This window comes from Coptis chinensis, chromosome 1 (genome assembly GCF_015680905.1).
Source record: "Coptis chinensis isolate HL-2020 chromosome 1, ASM1568090v1, whole genome shotgun sequence".
Classification (NCBI taxonomy): domain Eukaryota; kingdom Viridiplantae; phylum Streptophyta; class Magnoliopsida; order Ranunculales; family Ranunculaceae; genus Coptis; species Coptis chinensis.
The window spans coordinates 8,038,292-8,064,391 of record NC_141456.1 but is presented as its reverse complement, the minus strand read 5'-3'; the positions used below and the strand labels follow the sequence as shown (position 1 = coordinate 8,064,391).

Genomic DNA, 26,100 nt, shown 5'->3' with positions numbered 1-26,100 from the left:
ATTTTCTTATTTAAACAATCATGGTACCAATTGATAGAAATGCTGAACACGCTGGGGCAATCATTTTTGCATTCAAAAACAAATTGGCGTGAGATGCTACTTCTAAACTTTGGAAATTAAACATTTCGAACTTGAGATGGTTGTGTGCTGCTCATTTGAATGTACTTCTGTCAATTTACTAGGACATGAGGAGAACAGATTGTCCAATTAGACAAGATCGAGTTGGATCCTCTAAAGTTTACGAATTAGGTTTTCTACATTATATTGCATCTCTAAGCATTATCTTTTATATTTATATTAATACCTCTAATATCAATAGATTGAGTTCAGCCTCTTCACCATACAAGCATACTAATTTTAAAAGTCTTTTTAACTCGCTGTCTACAATAATTTATATGCCTCTTAATACATAAAAGTAGAGTTTCTTTATTTAAGTCCTGTGGTAGTGACTTTATCTTACTACCATAAAGAGAATGTTTTGGTGAACAGTAACTTTTTCCAATTGTACCTCCCTCTATATGGGTTCAATTATGGTCAAAAAGGTATTATATAATAACATAGGTGAGAGAGGGGTAAAATTGTCAATTTTTATAGTGAAATTCAGACGTTTCTCCCCCGATTTATCGCATTGTCTTCAATTTTACAAACAATTACGATATTGCCACTACCCGAAATTTGGCTTTTTGTGCTGCCCTGTCCAAACCACTAACCGCATTGCCCTCGATTTTACATACAATTGCGAGATTGCCACTAGGCTTTAGGTGTACGTGATTTTTGATATACGTAAAAACACAATATTATATTTCTCTAACTTATTCTTACGTTATCAATTATTTATTTTCTACTCCCACATATATATTCATGTAATATATAGAGTACGAAATCGTTCAACTCTTAACTCTCTAGACTTAAACGAATTCAACTAATCAAACACAATGAAACAGTGGTAAGAGCAATATTTATGGATGTGAATTTATACTACGAAACTAAATATATTAATTTAACTTATACTAATTTAATTAAAGCAATTGAATATGACTTGAATAAAATATAGAGAAGAATATAGAGATTGAAATCCATTTTAATTAATACTTAACATGCTAGCATAGAGTTTGTTGCGAAACCCTAATCTTTATATTTAAACACAAGGTTCAAACATAACGATTAGACATTTAATGATCCCTAATCAATTATGGTATCTCTAGTCATAACTAATTAGCATTATAAAAAGTTTGTTTTCCATTCTCATAGAAAAATTCACTATTCTCTAGTTTAGATTAAACTCTTCTTATTCCTAAGTCAAGAAAAAACTAAACTTGAAGTTCTAATCAACAATTTTATACTAACAAATCAAGTCCTCATCAAAGTTTCATTCAAACTCTCTCTAATGGAGGTTTAGCTTTGATTCATGAGACTATTATGAATAAAAGAATGAGAAAAAGACATAATAGAAAGATAAGCAATTGAATTGAATAATAATAATAATTTGAAGGTATTTTAATGGAGATTTTATAGAGGCTACAATTATAAACTCTAATTACTTAAACTATACTAAACTAAAGAAATGGGAGAGAGAGAGAGAGAGAGAGAGCTAAATTATTCTAACTAATGGGAGGGGGAGAAAATAGAATTTTACCTTAATCTTCTTTATATAAGAGAATATTAGGTTTACAATTTCATGCATGGGTTTTGGAGCTGTGTTTTGGACCACTAAATCAAGCCCAAAACCTAATTACTTGAGTCCAAAAAGGGTTTTCTTGATAGAATTTATTATAATACCTTTTTCATCTACTTTTACTACTCTGATTGGGTTAAATCTTATACTATTAGAAAGTTTTTTCCGAGCCAGTCGTTTTGACATATAAGAGGCCCAATTCCGAGGTCTAAGTCCAAAGATACGGCCTGCGGAAGTTCTGTTGACTTTTATGTTCTTTTTTCTGTTTGCGTTGACTTTGACTTTTCAGTTTTGATTAGGCTTTAAAATTTCTCTTTGAAACTTGGGCTTTAACCATAGAACTTCTCTAGCAAGCAATTTGACTCATTTATCTTGCAAAAGTGACGTATTTCTTCACATAATTGATTCCAACACTTGAAATACACAAAAACGCGTAAATATTACCAACTCTTATTTATTATAAACATAATTAGCCTAAATGTAATACTTTTAAGGGGTTCAAAATACAATTTTTGGCTCTTATAAGTTTACCTCTTTTTGTTCACCTTACAAAAATCACGTGGCGACTGCCACGTGCCAGCGTACTAGTATGCATTAAAGGCTTTCTTCATACCATGTGATATCGACATTCTCTTTTTGTAAAAAATAAGATAACAAGTTTGTGATGTACATGATTTAGGCTTAAACAAATCAAAATGTGTGTAACAAGCCTATGATGTATCATCTAAGCAGTTAATATCGATTTTCGAAACTAATCGGTCAAAGGGCGAGATGTGATTAATCGGCGATTTAATCGCTATTAATCATATATATATAACTACATAATTATTTTTATATTGATAGAGCAAAAAACAATAGAGAATTTATTTACTTATTTTAAAAACTAATAAAAGAAATTGACTATGTCTTGAGCCCAATTCATATAAGCTTTAGCCCATATGGTTAAGTCCAGGATAGCTCTTCGAGGCATAATTTGATAAATTTAATGACACATGTAGTTCTTAATAAAATAGCTAAAATTGCTCTCTATTTGTCCTTTAGAATTAACTAGAGACTTTTGAACTTATTCCATCGGTTGGCTTGTTTTCATTCTTTAAAATAAGAATCATTCATTCTATTTCCAGTTTTCGGCTTCCTCTCTCTCTCATGATCTCACGGATCTCGGACCATCCCTACTCCCTAGCCTATGAGGAAGAAGATGCAAACAACAGAAAGAAGGGGGCTAATATAATATAATGTTATCCGGTCGATCTATTTGACTCCGATGTTGTCACATCTTTCTCTTTAAAAAACAAATCTCATTTCTTTTTCTTTTTTCTTACGAAGCATATTGACGTAGGTGTAATTACAATGCTGCAATTTGATTATTTTAAGCAGAAAGATGATATGATAGTTGCAACTTGTTTTGAATATGTTTCCCAAATTTGTGAAAAATGCTCAAACAATTGTTAGGTTGTTGTTTTCTTTTCTTTTTTGTGTTTGGGCACTGATAATTTCGGCGATTAATTTTGAATGGTTAGGGTGAGAAAACGGTTGTCTCGGTCGAAATCACCGAATTAATCGGTTACTGAGAACAAGCCAAAATAATATGAAACTTTTTATCGCTCTAATCCTGATATGTGATTAATCGCCGATTTAATCCAATATTAATTGCTTAGTGCGTGTATCATCAACTATTAATATAGCGGACTTTTCTATGGAAATCAAATACGTGTATTATCTATGTTTTAAAATAAAAAAATTGTTGATCATTAACTATCAATGTAGCAGGCACGGCCATTGGCCGAGCTTAAAGGCTTGTGCATATAAGGCTTACGCGTGCAATGCTCCACGTTGATTGAGAGTGTGTGAACAAGAAACAAGAGAAAAAGTAATTAGGTGAACATCTGTGATACTCATGAGTCACGATTCTAACAATTATGATAAATGTATGGCATACTCATGCAGCATTACCCTCGATCACACTTTTTAATTTTCTCTTATCTATCTAACAAAACATAACAGTGTGGGGCCGAAAGGCCCCATCCGGCGGCTACAAATCTTCTTAAAAAATTATGACATGGTAGATCCCATGTATTCCAGGCTTTGAGTTGTTTACTCTTCATTGTGTGTGATCCACTCAATCAATTGTGGTGGGTCACTGTTATCTTAGTCAACAATAGTTGTTGGTCTATTGGCTGGGCTTTTAACTATTTAGGACCTCAAGTCACAACAAACAATGGACCAAGTGCGGCACCTACTAGGCTCTTAGTGTTATGTTGCGTTTACGGTAGCACCGAAGGCGCCGATGAGTTAATCAGTGTCGGACGTACGTTAAAATATCGAGCTTCGGGGTAGCATCGTCACAAGCGCAGGGCGTAGGTAGGCACGGGCATACCCTAGTTATTAACAAATGGGTTTTTTAGACATTGGTCCTAGTCTTACTATAGTAATTAGATTTTGGTCCAGAAATGCTGAAATATTAGGTTTTAGTTCTACTTCTGCTACTTGACCGTTAATCAACTCAGTTGATTGTGGTCATACTGCTTGCTCTTTTGAAATGGCAAGAATGCCCCTGAGCATGCGTCTCACGCGCTGACCAATGTATTCATGTGAAATGTTGATTTGCCACGTGTTGGTCCGTAATCAGATCAATGTGATCTAACAACAACTCAATTTTGTCCCAATAACAGGACCGTGAGATTGAGTCCATCTAACGGCTAATAGATTGTCTTCTCCAATTGCTTATTTGCTTCACGATACCACCCCGTACCATTACACTGTCGCCTATACACCACTACCGCTACTTCCACCAGACCACCGCCAATGCCTCCACCGCACACCCCAAACAGATTAACCCCTAGTCCCATACAAATTTCTTATTAGCTATTAAATTTAAGGATCCACTAGGCCATCTCTTTGATGAATTCTTGCGCCACCCATTTCACCTTTTTTTTTTTTTTTTATCAAATCTAGTTGCTATCCTCAGCTCATCCTCTTTCAAAAATTCCCACTTCCAAATACCCCCACGTCCCACCCAAACCACATAAATGTTAATTGTGATATTGAAAAAAAAAAGTTTATGAGAAATGAATTGGGTGGTTTCTTGGTGGGGTTTAACAATCGGGGTTGGAATCTATAAATGGATTGGGTTGTTGCATGTTGGGGTTTAATATTTGGGTTGAGAAATTAGTTAGAGTTAATAAACCCCCCTTCAATTTCGATGTTTGATGTTTGATGTTTGATGTTTGATCTTATGCTTTAGAAGTTAATTTCGATTGTTTTTAGAGTTGAATGAAGAAGACAATCTATTAGCCGTTAGATGGATTCAATCTCACGGTCAAGAAATTGAGTCAAACTTGAGTCAAAAGAACCTGAGTTTTGGGGGGTACGGGTCGGTGTTTGGTCTATTTTTCAAGTCGGTTTTGGGTTTTGGGTCCAAATGAACACTCCGTATTATCTAGTAAACGTGTGAGAGTCACGTGCAGGGGTGTTATGGACATATCAAAAAACCAAGCAGTATGACCGCAGTCAACTCATCTGACTGACAGTCAAGTAGCATAAATAGGACTAAAACCTAATATTTTAGCATTTCTAGACCAAAGTCTAATTACTATATTAAGACTAGAACCAATGTCTAAAAAACCCTTAACAAATTCATTCTTACTAAGCAAATAAATAAACAGTAAAAAAAATTAAAAAAAAAAAAAAAAACAACAAAACAAAACAATAATAAAATAGAATGAAATGAAGCAATTCTTTACTTGACTGGATTAGGTAGGCAACCGCAAGGTATAATCTCATCATTATCTCGATCGCTATTACGTTTCTCACTACTATTCTACATTATTAATCTTTTTCGCTATTATTTTGGGTTTTGATCATATTTGGTCATGGTTGAAACAGTAAACCAACGCTAATTCAACCGGCCACCTAATTAAAAGCAAGTACAAAGTACAAACCAAGATCCTCCTACTATATATAAGGACATAGGCATACCCTCAAAAACCAAAATAGTTCAATCTCTTTCTTTTTCTTCAATTAAATAATGTCTGGAATAACCTTCGAATATCCACATTTTATTCGAGTTTATGACAATGGTTGTAATTATAAACACTTAGAGACGATGTATTCGTTGCACCATCAGTTGATCCATCCGCTCGTGTTTCTTAGCTCAAAAAATATTAAAATCAAACCAGAAATTGGTGTTTCGTTTGAAGATGTTAAAACTCCCACCATAAGTGTATTATCCACAAGAATGTTAAACTCCTACTAGAAAGCTATAGGTCATTAGTCATTTCCGTATGTCATTTATGTATGTCGACGTAGCCTGCCTCTATATATTTCCATCTACAATGAATTGATCACGTGACCAACTGGCCACAGCCGTTGCCACTAGATCAATGGGGTGGGTTTTTTTTTCCCAGGGAATTAACAAAACACAACATTAAATATGTTTTCTTCTACTTACCATACTGTTGATTCAAGTTATGACCTTTCATGCTCATGTCACCGTTGAGACTTGAGATCCAGAAGGTAATGAGATATGCTAGATCGAACCAATATTATTGTGGTTGGGAGTTGGAACAACAACGTCGAATATGCAACTCGGATGAGTTACTAGAACTACTTGTCGTGCCTAAGAGCATCATCAACGCGTTGTTATTTTGCGTTGTGACACATCATCATTTTTGGGAGCGAAAAATTTCTAAAAGGAAGGGATGAAACAGTGCGGTTTGGGTAAATTTTGCTAAAAAAATTTGAACGGGTCAAGTTGTCCCGTGCAAATCCAAATTTTTTTAAAACGGGAGTAGTTGTCCCGTCCACCCTATTGACCCATTTTATTTAAAAACGCGCAGACAATGTTCCAGTAACATTTGCCCCGCAAGAACTCAGCAAACATAACTCAAAATCCAAACCTTCAATCACCCAATAAAAATTCGATTTTCAACCAAATTTGTTTCGGTTTTTTGCAATGGATCAACGTCGTCGAGCTGGACGTAAGAAGACTATTATGCGTGGCTCGGGGAGTTCAAATCCTCAGAAAAATGAGAGTGAACTCGTACCGGAAAATGATTTCAATTTTCCACGGAGATTGAGTATTGTTGATCATCTGACGTTGGCTCCCGATCCAGACAAGCATGTTTCATGTTTATATAACACTGACGGAGTAAGTATGAGTTTATGAACGTTATTCAATTGATTTTGATTGAAAATCGTGTTTAGAATTTAACGTATACTAACTGTTTGATTAAATGCCTCAACGTGTAGAAAATGAATTCGACGAGATGGAGATGTGCAATGCCGAGTATTAAAGACTTCTGGAGTCATCTAGTGGAAAGAGGGGAGGAAATGGAGCAAGTAAGAGCTCGAATTTTGGGAACACCTTTTGGTCCATTGATATCGTGTACGAGCATTCGGACTGATCGTCCACTGATATTTGCATTGGCGGAACGATGGTGGCACACCACGCACACTTTTCACCTTCCATGTGGTGAGATTGGTATCACACCACTTGACTTTACAATGCTAACGGGTTTAAGTGTGGGCAAGAAGAAGCTAGTTTTGTTTGATTCAAGTATCAAAGATGATTTTAAAAGGTTGAAGACTCTACTGCCTTTGTTGTTTGATTTTGAAGGTAGACTTGTTCCAGGGAATATGGATGGCAGATACATTTTGAACTTGCACATCAGAAAAAAATTCATGCACCGATTGGATATTGAATATTGTTTAAAACATGAAGTTGACGCCCTATATTTGGACCCAAACTCTGCAGAGGAGGATGAGTTTATCAGGATTTTTTTGTTATATTTTTTGGGCCAAGTTGGTTTTACAACAGGAAAATCTGGGGTTCGGGCTGGTTGGTTAGCGTATTTGGTAGACCTTGATAGCTTGGAAGATTTTGATTGGGGTGGTGCTTTCATGGCACATTTATATATAGGGCTTGATTTGTTTGTACAAACAAATCAAATGGGGAAGCAATGCAACGGAATTACTTGGATACTACAGATAATTCAACAGGATTTAACTTTTAAGATATAAGCTTTTTATTTTGTTAGTTAAATATTATATAATTTAAATTAATTAAGATACACTTTCATTTGATTATTTCAAGATCTTGGTGGTATGAGTATTTGGCTTGCTTAAACCCTATACTGAAAGAGGATTAGGATAAGGACTTATGGCCTCGCCCACAGGAATGGGCTATTTTTGGTCATGCTAGATTAAATGATGAGGTCCATAATGATCTTCAAGCTGCTAGGATCCAAATAGAGACGAAAAATATGAAATCTACTGTTTGGAGTCCGTGGCAAGGTTCTCAATTTGAGAATATGCATATCTGTCAGCATAGTACTCTAATGTCGTTAAAAAGATTCATATTGCAAGCCCCTGATATACGTGCTTGGTTCCTTGGAGATAGGGTGACTATGCAAACCATTGGATATATATATATTCCTGCTCCCCCACCCACATATATGCGTGCCATGGATGTTTCAAAGAATTTGATTGAACGGTATCGCGTTGAGAGTGTGTAGCCGTGTTTTACAGATTATGTTGATGTGAACTCCAGTCTTGATTATGAGACTTATTGGCAGAAAGTTTCTAAGGGAAGCCTATCTGCGGGTCCACTGTATAGAGGTGCAAACATGGATGTCGCGAACTAGTCGAGTTTTAGGCGAGGCGTCCAATTCCCAGAACCTGCAAGTTCCACAAGAACATCTGGAGTATATCATGGTTATACACCCCCACCTAGTGATCCATATGACCCATGGTCATACCGCGTTGTTAGTTCTCAGGGAATGGAGATCACATTGCACTTGGAGCGTTCGGTGCTTGTACTTGAGCGTCAACAGTTTAATGAGGTATATTTATATTTCATTATGTTAATTTAAACACACTATGTATATTTAACTTATATACAATATTGACACAATGCAGGAAACAGTGTATGCTCAATTATCAGATGAAAAGCAAATCAACCAGGGGTTTCGAGCTAGTTTAATTGAGCACACTCAACAGTATTATGACTATTTAGATGAAGAACAAACGCAAAGAGCAAACGGTGGGATGGGATGAATTTGAGATGACAAACGAATTGGAAGCCTTGGTAATTTTATTATATGTTTTATATTTTCATTTTTTTATATATATATTCAATTTTAGATTTTAATTGCATTGTGTTGATGTTTCAGAGAATTGCTACTGATATCATGCAACAAAACAGTGCTCCTAATAAGAGAGGGCGAAAACGAAGAGGGAGTGGCCAGAGTAGTCAGGGCAGTGCTCCATAGTGTTATATTGTACTATTTTGTAATAATTTAGTGATGTCATTGTTGTTGTTGTTGGTTGTTGGTTGTTGGTTGTTGTCGTTTTTTAGGGTTTGAACAGGTTTTTGAGAATCTTAACAGGTTTAGGTATATGAATTATGTTGATTAAACAAAGGAGGCTATGTCTAATTTTTTTTATGCATTAAATTAATTATTACATTACGTTAATTTAAATTCAAGACATTACGTTAATTATTACTTAGAATCTATACATGCTTTTTATTATGTAGACAAAGAAATTCTCATGTGAACAATCAAGCCCATGTGAACGTGACTAATAAGCCCATGGGCCTCAATTTATTATTCCTCCAATCAATTTATATCCGTTGGTATTATTCCTAAGGGGGATCAATTTATATCCGTTGGCATTATTCCCAAGGGGGATCAATTTATATCCGTTGGCATTATTCCCAAGGGGGGTCAATTTATATCCGTTGGCATTTATTCCCAACGGATATATTTCTATCCGTTGAAATTTATTTATAACGGATATATTTCTATCCGTTGGGCCTTTGCATATATATTCAAAGTCATTTTCATTCTCTAATCTTTCTCAACTTCAATTTCTATCTCAACTTCAACTACCAATATGGGGGGATCAAATATTGTCCATATTTTTACACCTGAGATTTGTTAGTGGTGTAAGGAAGTTGGTCATTACGCTACTTCATGTCCATACATTAACATCAAATGCACAAACCCTGAATGCAACGACATGATGATAGTGGTCATAGCTATCAATGATGATGGAACATTGGAAGACAAACTTCTAAAGTGTGATGTTGATGATTGTCCCTCAAATATCAACATCTATCATTCAAAAAAGGTTGACATACCTGTATGCCATTTTTGCAAGGAAGCAGTAGATTTCTGCCCTAAGTGTAGCTTGTGCGATCAATGCAATTCTTCAATGTGTGGTGGAGAAACAAGTCGTACATTTTATAATTTAAGTGTAGAATATGTAATATCTGTGTTTTGTTTAATTCCCTAGTGTATTGTCTTTAATTGTTTTGCATGTGTTTTTACTTCCGTAGAATTTTATAAGATGTTTTGTGTTTTTATTTCAAATTAAGTTGTAATGTTTTTCATTTCTAGTTGAATTGATTTGTTTTTAATTTCAACTTATAAACAAACACATTTTTTCAATAAAATATACTTTCATTAAAACAAAATACAATTTTATTTAAAGAAAAATATACACGTAAACAATGAAAACAGATTACAACATAAAATTTAAATAAATTAGTACGCTAAAACATAATCTAATACCACTCAAGTACATGTTCAGTCCCAACAGTACAAAAGCCCAACATTACAATTTTTGTAAATCTTCTAAAATCGTTGAGGCCCAACAGTGCAAAAGCCCAATGGTACAAAATCGAACCGTTTGAATTTTTTATTAAAAAAAACAAAACAATTCTGGACGGTTAAAGTAGTCCCGTCCCACTCTTGGACGGGTCAAATTGTCCCGTGCACACCATTTCTATTTTCTTAACCAATTTGGTTCAGTTTTGACAATTCTTATAATATAAACGATCATTTGAAAACGCGTTGGTGACGAAAATTGTTATAAATATTGTCAACTGTCACATTGAAAATAAAAAATAACAACACATTGATGATGCTCTAAGGTCTTGTTAAATTTTAATTTTTTCAATTTGAATTATTTGCCAATGTTTAATTTTTTCGACACCATATAACTTATCACATGGCATATGAAAATCATGAGGCGAGTTCTTTGTTACCTCCTAATCTATAGGACGGCTAAAGCTAACAAGATCGAATTAGTCAAAATTGTGCTCACAAGCAACCTAAATACCTAATTAAACTCCTAAACTACTTAATTGATTTCCCTTGGAGCCCAATTTGACATGATAACATTCACGTAACTTTAACTAGATCTGTGTATGTTGAGCACTTGAGCACCCTTGATTGGGAGTTGCTCGCAGTTCTGAGTTCTGGCTTCTGTCACCATTTTAGCTGATTAGCTCCCGCGGCTACTGATGTTTGACCTCGTTTTTTTATTATTATTATTATTATTATTTTATTTTTTTTTTTTGACCTCAATTAGAATCAGGTCACTAGAACTCAGAGAAGTCTGATTGGATACTGTGATGCGTAGTGATCAGTATAATAGAGTATATCGAGTTGCTATGCAAAATATGTGTTGAGACACTTGAATTTTATTTTTGATATTGTGTACAACAAGGTTTAGAATAGGGTCCCTTAGAATATTGTTATTAACTTTTATTCAAGTAGTTATCCATAATTCCACATCAATTTGTGAGATATGATAACCCAAGGTGACATTCGTGCACCATTGTTAGAAATATGGATAGCACGATGTGTCGATGTCCACGAGTTACAATTAGACTATAGTTGTACGGGCCTACAACTCTCATGGCCAACACGTTGTACAGCTCAAGAAGTACCTTGCAGTGGGAAATTGGGAGCAAAGAGAGAAGAAAAAAGACAAAATGCCAAAAAACATTCAAATAAGAAGTAGAAGTTGAGACCACGTTGATAAGAATATTAATTATGCGTGTCTACTTTTGTGTTCTTTTCTATAAATTTGGTTTCTCACTTACACACTCACCCATCTTAAGAGATGTGTCGAACTGGTTTGAGATCTCCAAGCATTAGACTACGTCGAGTTTCGAGTCACGTTCGAGTCCGGTTTCAGCCTGTGCAAGTTGAATCTACATTTGATTTCAGTAACATTATTGGTGATCAGACAAAGCAGCTTGATTATGGGGTGGAACCTGGGGAAGTTGTTGGAAGAAGAATTATGATTGTTGTTGATTCTAGCCTTGAAGCTAAATGTGCTCTACAGTGGGTTCTTTCTCATGGTGTGCAAAGCCAAGATACTATTATACTTCTCTATGTCATCAATTCCAAGCAAGGTAAGTGGTTCTTAGAAAATGTTCTAAGCTGAATTGAGATGATTCAGCCCAGATTCTACACAGCTTTGAAACGATCAGTTGAACGCATGTTCAATTATAAGGTTCTTATTTTGATTACAGGAAAGAAGTCTAGTCGGAACACAAGTCGACGCGTATATGAACTTCATTCAATGAAGAACACGTGTCTTATGAAAAGACCTGAGGTAAGCAACGCTCTGAGCTAACTAATTATAGCACTAATTCCGGCCTTCTTTCGCATTTTGCAATTGTAAGTACTTAGGCGTAAATTGTAATGCAAACTCGAATATCATATGGGCTAGCAAAGTCAACCGCCAGCTACAGAAACAAGTGTGGTTTTACTTAATCACATGAGGTCACATATAAACAGTTAGGTTTGAGATTATGATATATTATATGAACTCTAAAAAAACTCCACCTTGAAAAACAAAAAATTAGAAGCTGAATTTTGGTGGAAATGTTCTCTCCACAATACAAATCATTCTTATAAAAAATCAGCACATTTAAAAATGTTTACACGAATCAAAATTTGCTTATAATAAAATTATCCAACGGTCCATACTTTTCAAATTTTATCAAAATAACTTTTGACAAGGTTAAGCATTTTTGTTTAGATTGATTTTTTGTAGGGAGATTTTACATTATGAGAATACTATTTTCACCAAAAATCAGTCCTCAATTCATCTTATAAAGCCACTTTTGGTGGTGGAGTTTATTTAGAGTTTATACAACGGGCCTGTATACTATATTCTTAAAGCTGTTGTCAAAAAGTCATTGTCAAATGTGCTTATGCTCTGAGTTTGTTTATAGGTGCGAGTTGAAATTGCATTGGTGGAAGGGAAGGAGAAAGCACCAATTATAGTTGAAGAAGTAAATAAACAAGGAGCTTCGCTACTGGTTCTAGGACAAAGGAAGCGCTCAATAATGTGGCATGCAGTGATGATGTGGAGGAGAAACAGGACCGGCGCCAGTGTGGTTGAGTACTGTATAGAAAATGCTAATTGCATGACAGTTGCAGTGAGGGAAAAAAGTAGAACTGGAGGATATCTGATTACTACTAGGCATCATAAGGACTTTTGGCAATTGGCTTAAACAAAATTAGTAATTTTCCGGTCCATGTAATCATGAAAAACGTGAGCATAATGCAAGATTGGAATCTGATGTTATATAACGTTGTGGATTCAAGTTCAAAGTAATTTGTTCTCGAGCGCACGTGTGGTTCTTTTGCTTGTTTCCCTGTGCAGTACCATCTCTTCCACTAATAACATCTCCAATGGGATTGTATAAAACACTTTTGGTGTAAATTTATACAATTCTCACTAAAAAAAATCTCTACCAATGGAACTAGTAAACTGCGTGGCAGTGGGGAGTGAGCGGAGCTGCAGGGGAGAGAGAGAGATGGGTGAAGGAGAAAGGGTATTGGGGGCGTAGAAAAAATGAGAGAGAAATTGAAGACAGATAGACATAAACTAACCAAGTTGGTTTTGTCCGCATAGCCCCCCCCCCTTCTGCCAAGATCGCTCCGCTCACTCGATTATGTAAAATAATTTTTAACTTAAAAATGTTTAAATGATTGTTTAAAAATGAAAATAGTTTTATACATTTTTTAACTCAATTAGTTCTAATTACTCATTACTTCAAAAAATGGAACTCCACAAGTTTTGCATTCTCTTTATTTAAACTAATGGAAAGCCAATGCCACTTGTTTATGCACATTTTGCAAAAAAAAAAAAAATCATTAGTTCACTCTTGAATGTGTATTTTTAGGTACCCATTAGATTTATTGCGTAAATCTATATTAAAAATACATGTGGCTCCTATGTGGCTGTGTAAATTTACACAACCTATTGGTAATATTGGTAGAACATCACTAATGGGAATGTGTAAAACACTTTTAGTGTAAATTTACATAATTATCACTAAAAAATCTCTACCAATATATAATGAGAATGTATAAAATGACTTTTAACGTAAAAATGATTAAATGGCTATTTAAAATTGAAAATAGTTTTACACATTTGTAACCTCAATTAGTTATAATTACCCACTACTTAAAAAATAGGACTCTTTAAATTTTGCATTATCATTGTTTTAAACCAATAGAGAGCTAACACCACTTATGTTTTAAATATTTGTAAAAAAAGATTTCATTATTAAAAAACATTGTGTAAATCTCCTTTAAAAACGACCTAAAAACACATGTGGTTCTATGTGGAACCTATCTAGCTGTGTAAATTTAAGAGCAAATCCAACACATCACTGTTTTAGCACTTATAGCTAGTCTTACTGTCATTCCAATGCAAAATATAGTTTTGAAGTGGTAAAAGGATACGGCACATGGCACAATTTATGTTGTCTGTCTATTAGTATGTACACTTAATATGGAAATTTATGGCACAAACAACAAAATTTAACACACATAACTGCCATAAGACAGAAAGTGTGCTAGACAAAAGGCCCATTGGACTTTCTGGGCTCAAAATACGTAAAAGGCCCAACCGTCTACCATAACCTAATATTTAGCATACACTTCTTCGTCTTTTTTCTTGACAGAGCCTAAAACCTTAAACTCTCACTTCTTCATTCCAATGGCCAAGACAAAAACAGAATCAAACAAGAAAAAGAAAAACAAAAGAAGCAGTTCAAAGAAATTACTATCTGGTCCAAATGTGATGACTATGAAAACTAAATCTACTTCTAACGATAGTAATAATCCTTTTGAAACTATTTGGTCAAGAAGAAAGTTTGATATTATTGGTAAGAAACGTAAAGGTGAACAACAACGTACTGGCTTAGCTCGTTCTCGTGGCATTGAAAAGGTATGTTTGTGATTCTGAGCTGGATTTTGAGTGGGTGTAAATATAATGTTTTGGTTATATATGACAGAGGAAGGGGACATTATTGAAGGAATATGAACAGAGTGGGAAATCTTCTGTGTTTGTTGATAAACGAATTGGGGAACAAAATGAATCACTTGGGGAATTTGATAAAGCTATTTTACGTTCGCAGCGTCAACGACAGGTAAGTAAGTCTCTTTTTTTTTTTTTTTTTTTTTTTTGAAATTTTTGTTTTGTTGAAACAGAATAAGAAAAGTAAGTATAATTTGTCTGATGGAGAAGATGAGTATGATGAGATTGATGGTGTTGGCGGTGGCTTTTTTGAGAGGGATGATTACGAGGATGATGATGCAGATGCGGATGGGACAGAATGTACGTATTGAAAAGAGAGAGTACAGTAATTTTTTAGAATCTTATAATTGTTATATGTTAAATGGTTCTCAGTTTAGATATATATTACAATTGCACTATAGATTAAATGGTTTTAGGTGTTACTTTTTATAAGAGTGGACAGTTAATTCGGAAACTGGTTGGTAGTTGGTCTTGGAGTGACTAGGCCTAGTTGATGGTTATTAATCGGGTGATTCTCCCTTGAGATTTTCCCTCCCCTTTAAGTAACATCTGTATACGAGTTATTATTTATCAGTATACATCATACTATAACTTATAAGTTGACTGCAATACTTGGGGTGTTGTGTCTGGTTAGGGTTGTTTGCCCTCGGTTAGATATGTGATATTGAACCAAAAGAAAATAAGAATGTTTCTAAAATGAGTTAATATACTACTTTGTTTTGACTCAAATTGGCTAAATCGGCCGGTTTAGTTGAGGCAGTCAGCTCAGTCCAGGAGTGGCTACGAGGACTCAGCTATAGACGCCAATCTAACTGCTTAGTATATGTGTGGGACGGTAGGATGCTAAAGGATAGAGAGCTGTTAAGTCGACTATGACTTCAAACATAATAATGTAGACAATGTAGAGGGAGAGGGATAATGTATAGTTCCAGAACATTTACAGCGATTTGCATTTCACACTGATTGTATCTGATTTTGTAATGAAACTTAGCTGACTGCACTTCATTTCTCAACAATTGTTTTCTGTTGTTTGCCTGTCTATCAAAAACAACATATTAGTATCCCACATACTGTTTAGAGAGTCTCGTCAACTTGTTTGGTGGAATATATGGTGTCTATGCATTTGGCAAACTTTATCTTCAAGAATATGGATTCCGTCAGTAATTCAGTATTTGAAAATTCAATACCTTATCTTTCTCTCTCTATCCATCTGTCTATTTTTATTGTATATTTTTACTGTACTATAACATGGAGCCGTATACTGTATCTATATGCATGGTAATTTCATCTGTATGCCATCTGAATAGATGACATATTTCTCTTTGTATTTCTATTAAACTTACTGATTACTTATTTCCCTTCTTTGCAGATGAACAAGCACTTTTGAAGCGTGTTAATGATCGTAATATGCATGATCCACTGGAAACTGGTTTGGGTGAAGGGGTACATTATACATCCAACTTTTCTTTCTCTTTTAGGAAAAATGCTTTTTTGTTTCGATGTATCCAGTGTAGTTCTCTCTTTCACTGTATCATGTGATGGTTGAAATGGTTAATAAAATACTCTTATTTGAAATTTTACTTTGCAGAGGCATAAAAGTAAAAAAGAAGTTATGGAGGAACTTATACTGAAGAGCAAATATTTCAAGGTATACAGGTTTGCGTGCGTATGTTCTTGGCTTTTGCATTCTCTGTCATTTCAAATGACTTTAATTGGGTTATATATGATACTTATTTCAGGCCCAGAAGTCAAAGGATAAGGAAGAAAATGAAGAGTTGAAGGAACAACTGGACAAGGACTTCACGTCCTTGTTGCAGTCTGAAGCGTTGTTATCACTGACTCAACCAAGCAAAATGAATGCTTTGAACGCCCTCGTGAACAAAGGCGATTTGAAAGAGAATTTGATTAAGAAGGCTGAAATGAATCTTCCGCCATTAAATGAATCCTCTAAGCAGGTATTAATTAATCTTCATAGTAGTGTAATTATCATTATTGCTTATTTTCACAAGTGATTAGCGCACCTTTCTACTCTGACCTAGTTCTTTGCGTTGCACAGGGAAAATAAATTACTCTTTAATTTTGCTACCTAGCTGAAGTTATTCTTGCATTTATTATTGTGTAGGCTCATACTCCCCTCAGAAGCATTCTTTATAATTACACCCCAACCCCTTTTATTTCCCCTCTTTCCAATACTTTTATAGCTTCAGTCAACTTAATTACATAGCTTAAGATGTTCTAACTTCGATGAGATTAAGCGGTTCATATTGAAGCTTTTATCTAATTAGTATGCTTTTTCCTTCTTCTTTCAGGATAAACCCGATTCTTATGACAAGAATGTAAAACAGATGTCACTGGAAAAGCGTGCTCGTCCATCTGACAGGACAAAGACTCCTGAAGAGATAGCTCAGGAAGAGAGAGAGCGGCTTGAGCAATTGGAGGCATGTTTTAACCTGAAATCCATGATGGTTTAGATCATAACAGGAAACTGGATAATTTTAGCATCGCATAGAAAAATAAAGTATTGATGTTGATGACAAAAATAATGTTGATAACAATGATCGTAATGATAACAACAAAAATGATAATAATAATAATAATAAATTAATAATAACAACAATAATAATAACAAGAATGATGGTTATGAATAATAATGTCATTTCCATGATAAATACATGTATCTGTATGTTTATACCTTAACTCTTTGTGGTCGTTCAGGAGGAACGACAGAAAAGAATGCATGGCAATGATGACTCCAGCGATGAAGATGGTGATCCTGAAGATGTTAATAAAGTGTCAGCCAAGAAGTTAAGATCTATATCAGGGGATGATCTTGGAGACTCTTTTTCCTTCGATGAAAAATCAGAAATTAGAAAGGGTTGGGTCGATGAGATACTTCAGAGAGATGCTGACAACATTGATGATGAAGAGGATGGATCTTCTGAGGATTCAGAAAGTGATGGGGAGGCAAGCAATGATGAAGAAGGACTTGAAGATAATGATGAACCTGGGAAGACAATATCCTTGAAGGACTGGGAACAAAGCGATGATGAAAGGCTCAATACCGATTTGGAAGACGAAGAAGAAGACAGAGGAGAAGAAGAGGATGATGATGATGAAGATGAGAGGGGGATAAAGGGAAAAGATATGCAAGAGGCAAAAGAGATTTTGTCAAAAAAATTTAAGAATAGAAAAGCTGATCCTTTAAGTGCTGTTAAGCCAAAAGCAATTGGAAAAGAGGCACAAGGCCGAGATGACGCCCTCCCCTTTGTAATTGAAGTTCCAAACTGCCTATCAGAGTTATGCTCTTTGCTTGAAGGCAGATCAGATTCTGAAGTGCTTGAGGCAATAAATCGCATTCGGGTGTACCATGCAATCAGCCTTGCCGCAGAAAACAGGAAGAAAATGCAGGTATTTTACCTCCCGCTGGACCTAGGTTGTCAATAGATCCGATCTGAACTTTCCCATTCATGTAATTAATTACTTTTGAAGAACAAGTTCAGTGAGGACCTAGTTAGGGGCCATTTGGAGCTGGCTGCTTGACACAAGGGTGACTTTGTGAGAACACAGTTTCTGAAGTTTAACCATATTTTGGGCTGTGCTTGTGATGCTAAAATTCACCCTGATGTTCAACTAAGCTTAATTTTCAGTCTGGCATACCTGGATCTAAGTTAGAGTTGCACTCGAGTATGTGACAAGCTTGGCATTTAAAAAGAAAAGTCAAGTGTTCTTGAAATGATTTTTTTTTTTTTTTTTGTTTTTTCTAGGTGTTTTATGGTGTCCTATTGCAATATTTTGCTGTCGTTGCGAATAAGAAGCCTTTGAACTTCAAACTCTTGAACTTATTGGTTAAACCATTGATGGAGATGAGCATGGACACTCCGTACTTTGCAGCAATTTGTGCTCGGCAACGCATACATCATACCAGAGCTCGATTTTGTGAGGATATAAAAAATCCAGGTTTGCCAACTTACAACTGTAAAGAGTAATTTCCAGATCAAATAAAGCAACTTCCTTGTACTAGTTTTTTTCATTAATGCACAGACATCTTGCAGAGAAGAGTTCTTGGCCTTCTATGAAGACATTATTTCTTTTGAGGCTATGGTCCATGATATTCCCGTGCTCTGATTTCCGTCATGTTGTCATGACACCAGCGGTCTTATTGATGTGCGAGTATCTGATGCGTTGTCCAATAACATGTGGGCGTGACATTGCCATTGGATCTTTCTTGTGCTCCATGGTTCTCTCTGTATGTGTACTTCTTTCAAATGTCTTACTGTTTTGTTTGCAACCTCAGCACTTGTTTGATTGAGATGCTAAAGTTGCTGGCTATGAAAGGTGTTTGATCTACTTTGTTCTGCAGGTTGCCAGACAGTCCCAGAAGTTCTGCCCAGAAGTTGTCATATTTCTTCGAACTCTACTGATGTCAACATTGGAGGCAGAACCCAGATCACTTCAGCATTCCCAAGTACGATCTAACCCAAGCAAAATGAATTTTCTGCTTGCATTGAGAATACAAATTTACTAGGAGTTCACTCTTTGCTGCACATTTTAACAACTTACTGAACCCCCACCTTCTATGGGAAGTTTTATAGATGATTTAAAAGAAAATTACTAATTCTTATTGTCAAACAGTTCTACTATCTTTCAGAACTCAAGGTGCTTAAGCCGTGGCTGAGGTTACTTGGCCACGTATCTGACATTCAGTCACTTGATTTTCTGACGGTGATGAGCATGGATGAGGATTCTTCTTTTTTCAGCTCTGATAATTTCAGGTATGTAGTTCTTTGTGGGCTATTTATGTTTATTTATTTGCTCCGTTATATTGCTTGGTGTGGCACCTTGCAAGATTTATATGTTTGTGTGACTGACATTTTCTCGCTGAAGGGCTGCACCAGTCACGGGCCCAACTTGCTGAATTTATGGTCAATTCCAATTTATGCTTTTGGGGGGAAAAAGAAGGGGGAGTGGGTAGACCCTTTATTAATTTAGTTGTTAGTATAAATTTACCAATCTAAAGACCACTATGATTTTTTTGTGTGAGTAGCCTGAGTCATTCATGTTTCTGTCCAAGAAATTTGATTCTTCAATATGTCCTCCCATTGATTGGTATAATAGATAAAGATTTATGCATATTGGTGCAGACTTGGCTTCAATCCCTCTTGAGGCTCTGGCGTTGCTTGAAGTACTCTTACATTAATACCTCTAATACTAGCTCACTATACATGTATACTAGAAAATAGGCCCGTGCATACGCACCGGCTCTTTTAAAAACTTGCTCAACAATCATAACTATACATATACATATAGAAATTTTATAACAAGTCATGATTCCTGTTTTTGTTGTTTAATCAAATTGTTGTTTTCGTTGTTTTAATCAAATTTTATAACAAGTCATGATTCCTGTTTTCGTTGTTTTAATTTCTCAGCAAATTGTTTTTTAAAAACCTGTTTTTTAATTAGGGGAGGGATCCCGTTTTAATTTAGAAGTGTAATTCCAGCTCACTATCCCTCCCCATATATATATATATATTTCTTTGTGGCTGTCTGAAACTTTTTTTCTATTTTTCTGAAGGGTAAAAAAATGGATGTATTATTCCCTTGGCTGAACTGCGTGCTTAATGTATTCATTACCTGCAGGGCCGGCATGCTTATGTCTCTGATTGAGACACTACGAGGATTTGTTAGTGTATATGAAGGATACAATTCCTTCCCTGAAATATTTTTACCAATTTCTACTTTATTGGGTGAGGTGCTAAGACAGGATAACATTCCCGGTGCTTTACAAGACAATATAAGAGATGTTTCTGAACTAATAGAAAAAAAAGCTGGGGAGCACCACATGCTGCGACGGCCACTTCAAATGCGGAAGCAGAAGCCAGTGCCAATCAAATTACTAAATCCAAAATTCGAGGAGAAGTAATTTTACTGTTTTCTTAAAATCCTTTCCTTTTTTCTGATACTAATAGGCATATATGCATCTTGAAATGACGTTTTACAATCAGATAATTCATACTATATCCTATCCTGCAGCTTTGTAAAGGGTAGAGATTATGATCCAGACCGTGAGCGGTCCGAGAAGAAGAAGTTGCAGAAACAAATTAATCGGGAAGCTAAAGCGGCAGCTCGTGAACTTCGGAAAGATAATCAGTTCTTATTTGAGGTTAAAGAAAGGGATAGACGATTAATTGAAGAGGAAAGAACTGAAAAATATGGGAAGGCAAGGGCTTTCCTCCAAGAACAAGAGCATGCATTTAAGTCTGGGCAGCTGGGAAAAGGGAAAAAGAGAAGGAGATAGTGTTACTTCTCCTGCTCTCCTCGGTTCTTTTTCTTCCTTTCTTGCAAAGCTCAAGGTAAATACTATGGAGCGCCTCAATATATTTGTAATGGTAATTTGGACTTCATATTTTCCCATTGCATCATCTAATTTTTAATTTTCTGCCTGTGGTTTTATGACCAAGACTTAGCGTATACTTTGGGATTATCTGATTTGTTGACAGCATATGCTAACGGTCAGTCATGTACATATTACATTTTTCTGATTCATAGATATTCTCCCTGGCTTGGTTTGGGTATATTTCCTTTTCCTGAAGAATGCTGTAATTGAATATCAATATTCACAAACATACATAGCAGTGGAATATATGTAATTTGTAGAATTTAACAGATTGAATACTTTGGCTTAGTGCGCTACTGCACTCCAAGTATGACCTGGAAATAGCTCAGCTTATTTAGGTATTTAATTTTTTCATCCATTTTTCTCTAATATGGTTTTCACTGTTATCAGATACAGTGTCATCATCCTCTCTGTTTGGACTTTGGAGTGAGACCAAAAAATTTGTTAAAGTCCAGCTGTGAAGAGTTGAACATGTTGGCTCAAGTTTCTCAGTTAACGTGCTTCCGATGTTTATTCAGTGAAGGAAGACAAGAAAGCTGAAGTTGTACTTCCATGCAAGAGCCTGCTTCTATTACTAATTATTTCCTGAGTTGCATAAAGTTATACATTCTTAGACTTGGCAAGGCTATGAGGGTTATCTGCTTGGAAAGGTTATTTTTGTTGTTTGTTATGGTGCTTTGAAGCTCAACTTAATTCACTAAGTTTCCATGTTGTAAATTCAAACGTGCAAATATTATTATTAGCTTCATTTTCATGCTTTTCGTTTCCAAAGGTTCGGAAATATTCTTGTGATTTTTGAGTTTCAACGTTTGTTTTCAGCTTGAGCATTTGGGTGTTTATTTAACATTTTAATTTAGCAGTCTGATAGTTTGGGTGGTTATTTGATTCCCACCAATGTGGTTAGAGAGTTGTTTGAAATATATTTAAAATATCTTGATGAGAACAATTTTATTTCTCTTGATCTTCATATTAAAGACCATTAATACTTAGTAGTGGAAAATGCTTCCAGTGACTCTGACTAACACATCAGATTTTTTATAAAAAAGGGAATTCTATGCCATTTTTTGCCAATTTCAATTGTTCGGGGGTAATCCAAAATAGATAAAAACCTCTTTTCATATTTTCTTTTCAATTCTAAAAAAAAAAAAAAAAAAAAAAAAAAAAAAAATCATCTCTTCAAACTCTCTCTTTTATTCTTCTCTTCTTCCAAAATTAAATTAAGAAATTGTTCAGGATGATAGAGTGATATCAAAATTACAGAAGCTACTGTTCTCTGACAACACCTCTCAAATCCCTCTGTACTGAATTTCATTTTTGTTTTCTGATATTAGAACTCAGACTTCAAATTTATCTTCTTCTTATTCGGTGGCGTCATCATCTTTTTGGATTCATTTGAGATCTTTCAGGTATTGTTAACTAAACCAACTTCAAAATCCACATACAAGAAACAGCGCAAGGAACAAGACGCACCCCGGGGAACGAGAAGTGCATATCAGTTTTTCATTTCCAAGGAGTGTGAACGATTAAAGAAAAAACATGAGAAGGACCAGAAAGTTCGACATATGGTGTCAAATGCGTGGAAAGCTCCACTTGAGCGGGATCGACTGGTAACTATTTTCATATTATTCTATTCTTCATAGTTAGTATGTTTGTTCTTATTATTCCTGTGTTGCAAAGATGATTCAATTTTTTTTTAATCTTTTGCCCAAGTTGTGAAGCACGTATATTAGACAATGAATCTGAAATTGATTTTTATACCATAGGATGATGGTAAGATGTTCAAGTTTTTTAGACAGTTAGAAGGCATCAACCGAGTAAAATTTGATTTTAGTGTCCTGACGCATCAAAATTATGAAATCCCATCTCCTTCCCCTTTTGAACAATTAATCATGTTTTAAGAGGTACATATAACCATACACTAGCAAAACTGATATGTTTATAGCCCATTTTTTCTCTTTAGATGGACACATAAGCTTTTCCAATAATTCGGCGGAAAAAAAAAAACAAACTCACCCCCAGTTTTGGGAACTGTTCGTGCAAATAAAACAAAAAGATCAAAAAACCTGTCGTCAAAACTCAAGGTGGTAAATTCTAGGATGCATTTTTGGACATTTCTGGAATATATAAACAGTATTCCAAACCTTTCGTCACTTAACCAAATTGCCTAATAAATATTTGATGTGACCGAAAAGAAATGGCCTTAGAACTAAAGATAATATAGTCATGGAGGGAAACAAAATATGAAAACTGAACTTGACTTGCTTATTCTAATGTATCAAAAAATTCAAACTAGAAATGGCTTTAGAAAATAAGTAATATGTTGTTTTATACAATAGGATGATTGGCAGATCAATTGTGGTTGACGGTGATTGTAGTAATGGATTTATTCTACTCGAACGACTTCTTTGTTTAGTTATTTTGGTGTGGAATGATAAGCTCAAGAATCGGAAAGGTTGTATGTTAAGTTGTTTCCAGCAAATTCGACACATTTTTGTTATGATGTGTTCACTCTGGAATTTTATTGTAGCACCTTCGTCTTCATGTTTTTCTGAGTAATTTTACTTATCAGGTAGTGGTGTAACTCCTTTCTTTTTTACTGAATGTGCTCATTTTTTCCTAACAATTATTGTTTTTGGTGTCAGTCCATTTACACTTATTGTTGTAAATATTTTAGCTACTTATTGTTTTTGGGCATTTGGTCGATTTACACTGCATATGCATCTTGGATGAATTCATTTTGTTCCTTATGTAGGACAGCCCACTTACACTTGCGCAGGCTTACGAAACACGAGCAAAGCTCATTGCTTTGCATTCAGAATTGGATTGTAATAATAAAAACAACTGGTGACAAAATCTTAGATCAACCCCTTGCAGATATAGGTGGTAAAGGACTTTTTACGAAAGAAATAGATGAGGCACTTTTAAATAGTGATATTGATATTGTTGTTCACTCCATGAAAGATGTACCTACATATTTACCAAATGGTACTATTTTGCCTTGCAACCTTCCCCGGGAGGATGTTCGAGATGCATTCATTTCCTTGAGTGCAACTTCTTTAGCAGAGCTTCCACCTGGGAGTATTGTTGGTAGTGCTTCACTCATGAGACAATCACAAATACTCTATAGATATCCGGCATTCAAGGTTAGTGGTTTCATATATATTATGTTTTGTTGGCGTTAATTAGGTTCCATCTACTCTAGAGGTAGCAAATCCTTTTAACAAGATCACAGACATGATCTTGAATTACGAGTTGGTAATTTATGGGCCAAGATTTTTTGTTTTGTGAAGAGTGTCACAAAAATAAAAATTTGTCTGTCATCATCTGTTATCCATTCTACTGATTCTAACAGAGGAGCCATACTCGATTCATATCTTGATGGGCAGTACATCCATGTCCTCTAGGAAAACATTTTTCACTAAAACCATGCATAAACTTTCTCCGAAAACCGCCCAAGTGTTTTTGTTACAGCCCATTACTTGTTTCTTGAATTATTAAGTTGTCCCATTTTATCTTCTACACCTTACACTTTCTTTTAATATTCAGGATGCATAGGCAGCCGGAGCATGTCATGATTTTTTTGCTAGCTGAAATGGAACAAGTGGATCTCTTGATGGTCAACAGCGACTATAAATCAAATATAATATTTATGGGAACAGAATTTAAAAAAATATCATTTTATTTTGTTCAAGGGATTGGTGTTTTAGCGGATGCTATGTTATTTTGATTGTGTTTGGTTTACCAATCAAATATTTATATCAAAGATTAGAATACTAGAATAAATAATGCAGACACGGTGAGGGGCAAAGTTTGTAGTTAATATAGTCTTCATTATCAGTTAATCCATTACTATATCATTGTAACCAGCTCTGTTTGTGCACTTGCTCCACATTTGTCCAAAATGACTAAGAGTTGAACCATGGTTCACACAGGTTATGTGCAACAATCTTTTAATCATTACTTTTGTTGAAATTAGTAAGGAGTTTTGAGTTGGAATACCATACTTGCGTAACACTGAAGAAAAATGTCTAATACATAACACGAAAGCCTTATGTGTGTCGGCTGCTTAAGTGCTTTTAATGCATTGTTTTAGGACTTGGGATTTGTTTGATTGTTGTTGGGGATTTTTAGGTTTCAAGTTGAAGTTAGATGGCCCATTGAATGCCTTTCAACTGTTTTCGAAACCAACTGATTCAATTGAGAATAGGAGTGGAAGCATCGAGTCAAGCACATCTAATGTGAATTCTGTTGTTTCTGAGATGACCCCAGTTTATGCTTCTGAGATCAGAATTGATATTAGTGCTTCAGGTATACAAACTTCTATATCTACGAAGATCCACACCGAACATCACTACACAAGTAGGATAGCAAGTGTATGGGCCAAATTAATTATGTCGAATTGAGAGTTAGATTACGAAATTGTGGACAACAATTTATTGTAACAACAAGATTGGAGAAGTGAATCCCAAAATGGACATTCTGTCTTTTACTTGGTTGGATTCTTTAATAGTCTCGTTGTTGAGAATATTACTGGTATAAAATTTGTGGTTACTTTGTGATGCTTGCCAGAGGGTATTATTATTTACCCAAACTGTCACTGTTATTTATTTTTATTTTTTACTTTTTTTCTAATGAAAGAAAAAGTAAAGGTGTATAAAGTATTTGCATTCCATTATGTTAGAGTAGCACTGAACATTAATTCTCGTTTGTGTTTGCATTGATCACCATTTAGCTTAGAAGCCAAATTGTCTTCCAGTCATTCCCATGGGCATCTAGCATGTGGACAGTCGCACAAAATATGTTTAAGAGCATATGTTGTATCACACCTTTTGTAACACTTAGATGCCAGAATCCTCTCTTTTGTGGCTGCCAAATTTCCATGTTGTACCTGTAA

The 26,100-nt window shown here is 35.1% G+C and overlaps 2 protein-coding genes across 3 annotated transcripts in view; both read left to right on the top strand.

Moving 5' to 3' along the window:
* Positions 1–11,412: 11,412 nt before the first annotated feature.
* LOC147521847 (uncharacterized) lies at positions 11,413–13,099 on the top strand. Its single transcript, XM_086588902.1, has 3 exons — positions 11,413–11,885; positions 12,006–12,088; positions 12,714–13,099. Exons 1-3 carry the CDS (start codon positions 11,591–11,593, stop codon positions 12,993–12,995), a joined length of 660 nt encoding a protein of 219 aa, XP_086445028.1. The 5' UTR covers positions 11,413–11,590; the 3' UTR covers positions 12,996–13,099.
* A 1,344-nt stretch (positions 13,100–14,443) lies between these two features.
* LOC147521843 (nucleolar-like protein) overlaps positions 14,444–26,100 on the top strand; it is a 35,759-nt gene continuing 24,102 nt past the window's right edge. Inside the window, exons 1-15 of one of the 2 annotated variants that reach the window (XM_086588873.1) lie at positions 14,444–14,722; positions 14,790–14,924; positions 14,986–15,112; positions 16,182–16,255; positions 16,401–16,460; positions 16,552–16,767; positions 17,122–17,250; positions 17,528–18,220; positions 18,577–18,769; positions 18,865–19,058; positions 19,173–19,277; positions 19,445–19,584; positions 20,450–20,728; positions 20,843–21,162; positions 21,597–22,030. In XM_086588873.1, coding sequence (XP_086444999.1) covers positions 14,492–14,722; positions 14,790–14,924; positions 14,986–15,112; positions 16,182–16,255; positions 16,401–16,460; positions 16,552–16,767; positions 17,122–17,250; positions 17,528–18,220; positions 18,577–18,769; positions 18,865–19,058; positions 19,173–19,277; positions 19,445–19,584; positions 20,450–20,728; positions 20,843–21,107 — 2,841 coding nt within the window. In that variant the 5' untranslated portion in view covers positions 14,444–14,491 and the 3' untranslated portion in view covers positions 21,108–21,162; positions 21,597–22,030. Of the gene's footprint in view, positions 14,723–14,789; positions 14,925–14,985; positions 15,113–16,181; positions 16,256–16,400; positions 16,461–16,551; positions 16,768–17,121; positions 17,251–17,527; positions 18,221–18,576; positions 18,770–18,864; positions 19,059–19,172; positions 19,278–19,444; positions 19,585–20,449; positions 20,729–20,842; positions 21,163–21,596; positions 22,031–26,100 lie in introns of those variants that run through there. The other variant, XM_086588879.1, reaches the window with a different exon arrangement.

What these genes read in the sequence shown, in the direction of transcription:
- LOC147521847 (XM_086588902.1), top strand. Translation starts at nt 11,591, where the DNA reads ATGTGTCGAACTGGTTTGAGATCTCCAAGCATTAGACTACGTCGAGTT. An exon ending in TGTCATCAATTCCAAGCAAG is followed by an intron (nt 11,886 to 12,005) that starts GTAAGTGGTTCT and finishes TTTTGATTACAG; the next exon opens with GAAAGAAGTCTAGTCGGAAC. An exon ending in GTCTTATGAAAAGACCTGAG is followed by an intron (nt 12,089 to 12,713) that starts GTAAGCAACGCT and finishes GTTTGTTTATAG; the next exon opens with GTGCGAGTTGAAATTGCATT.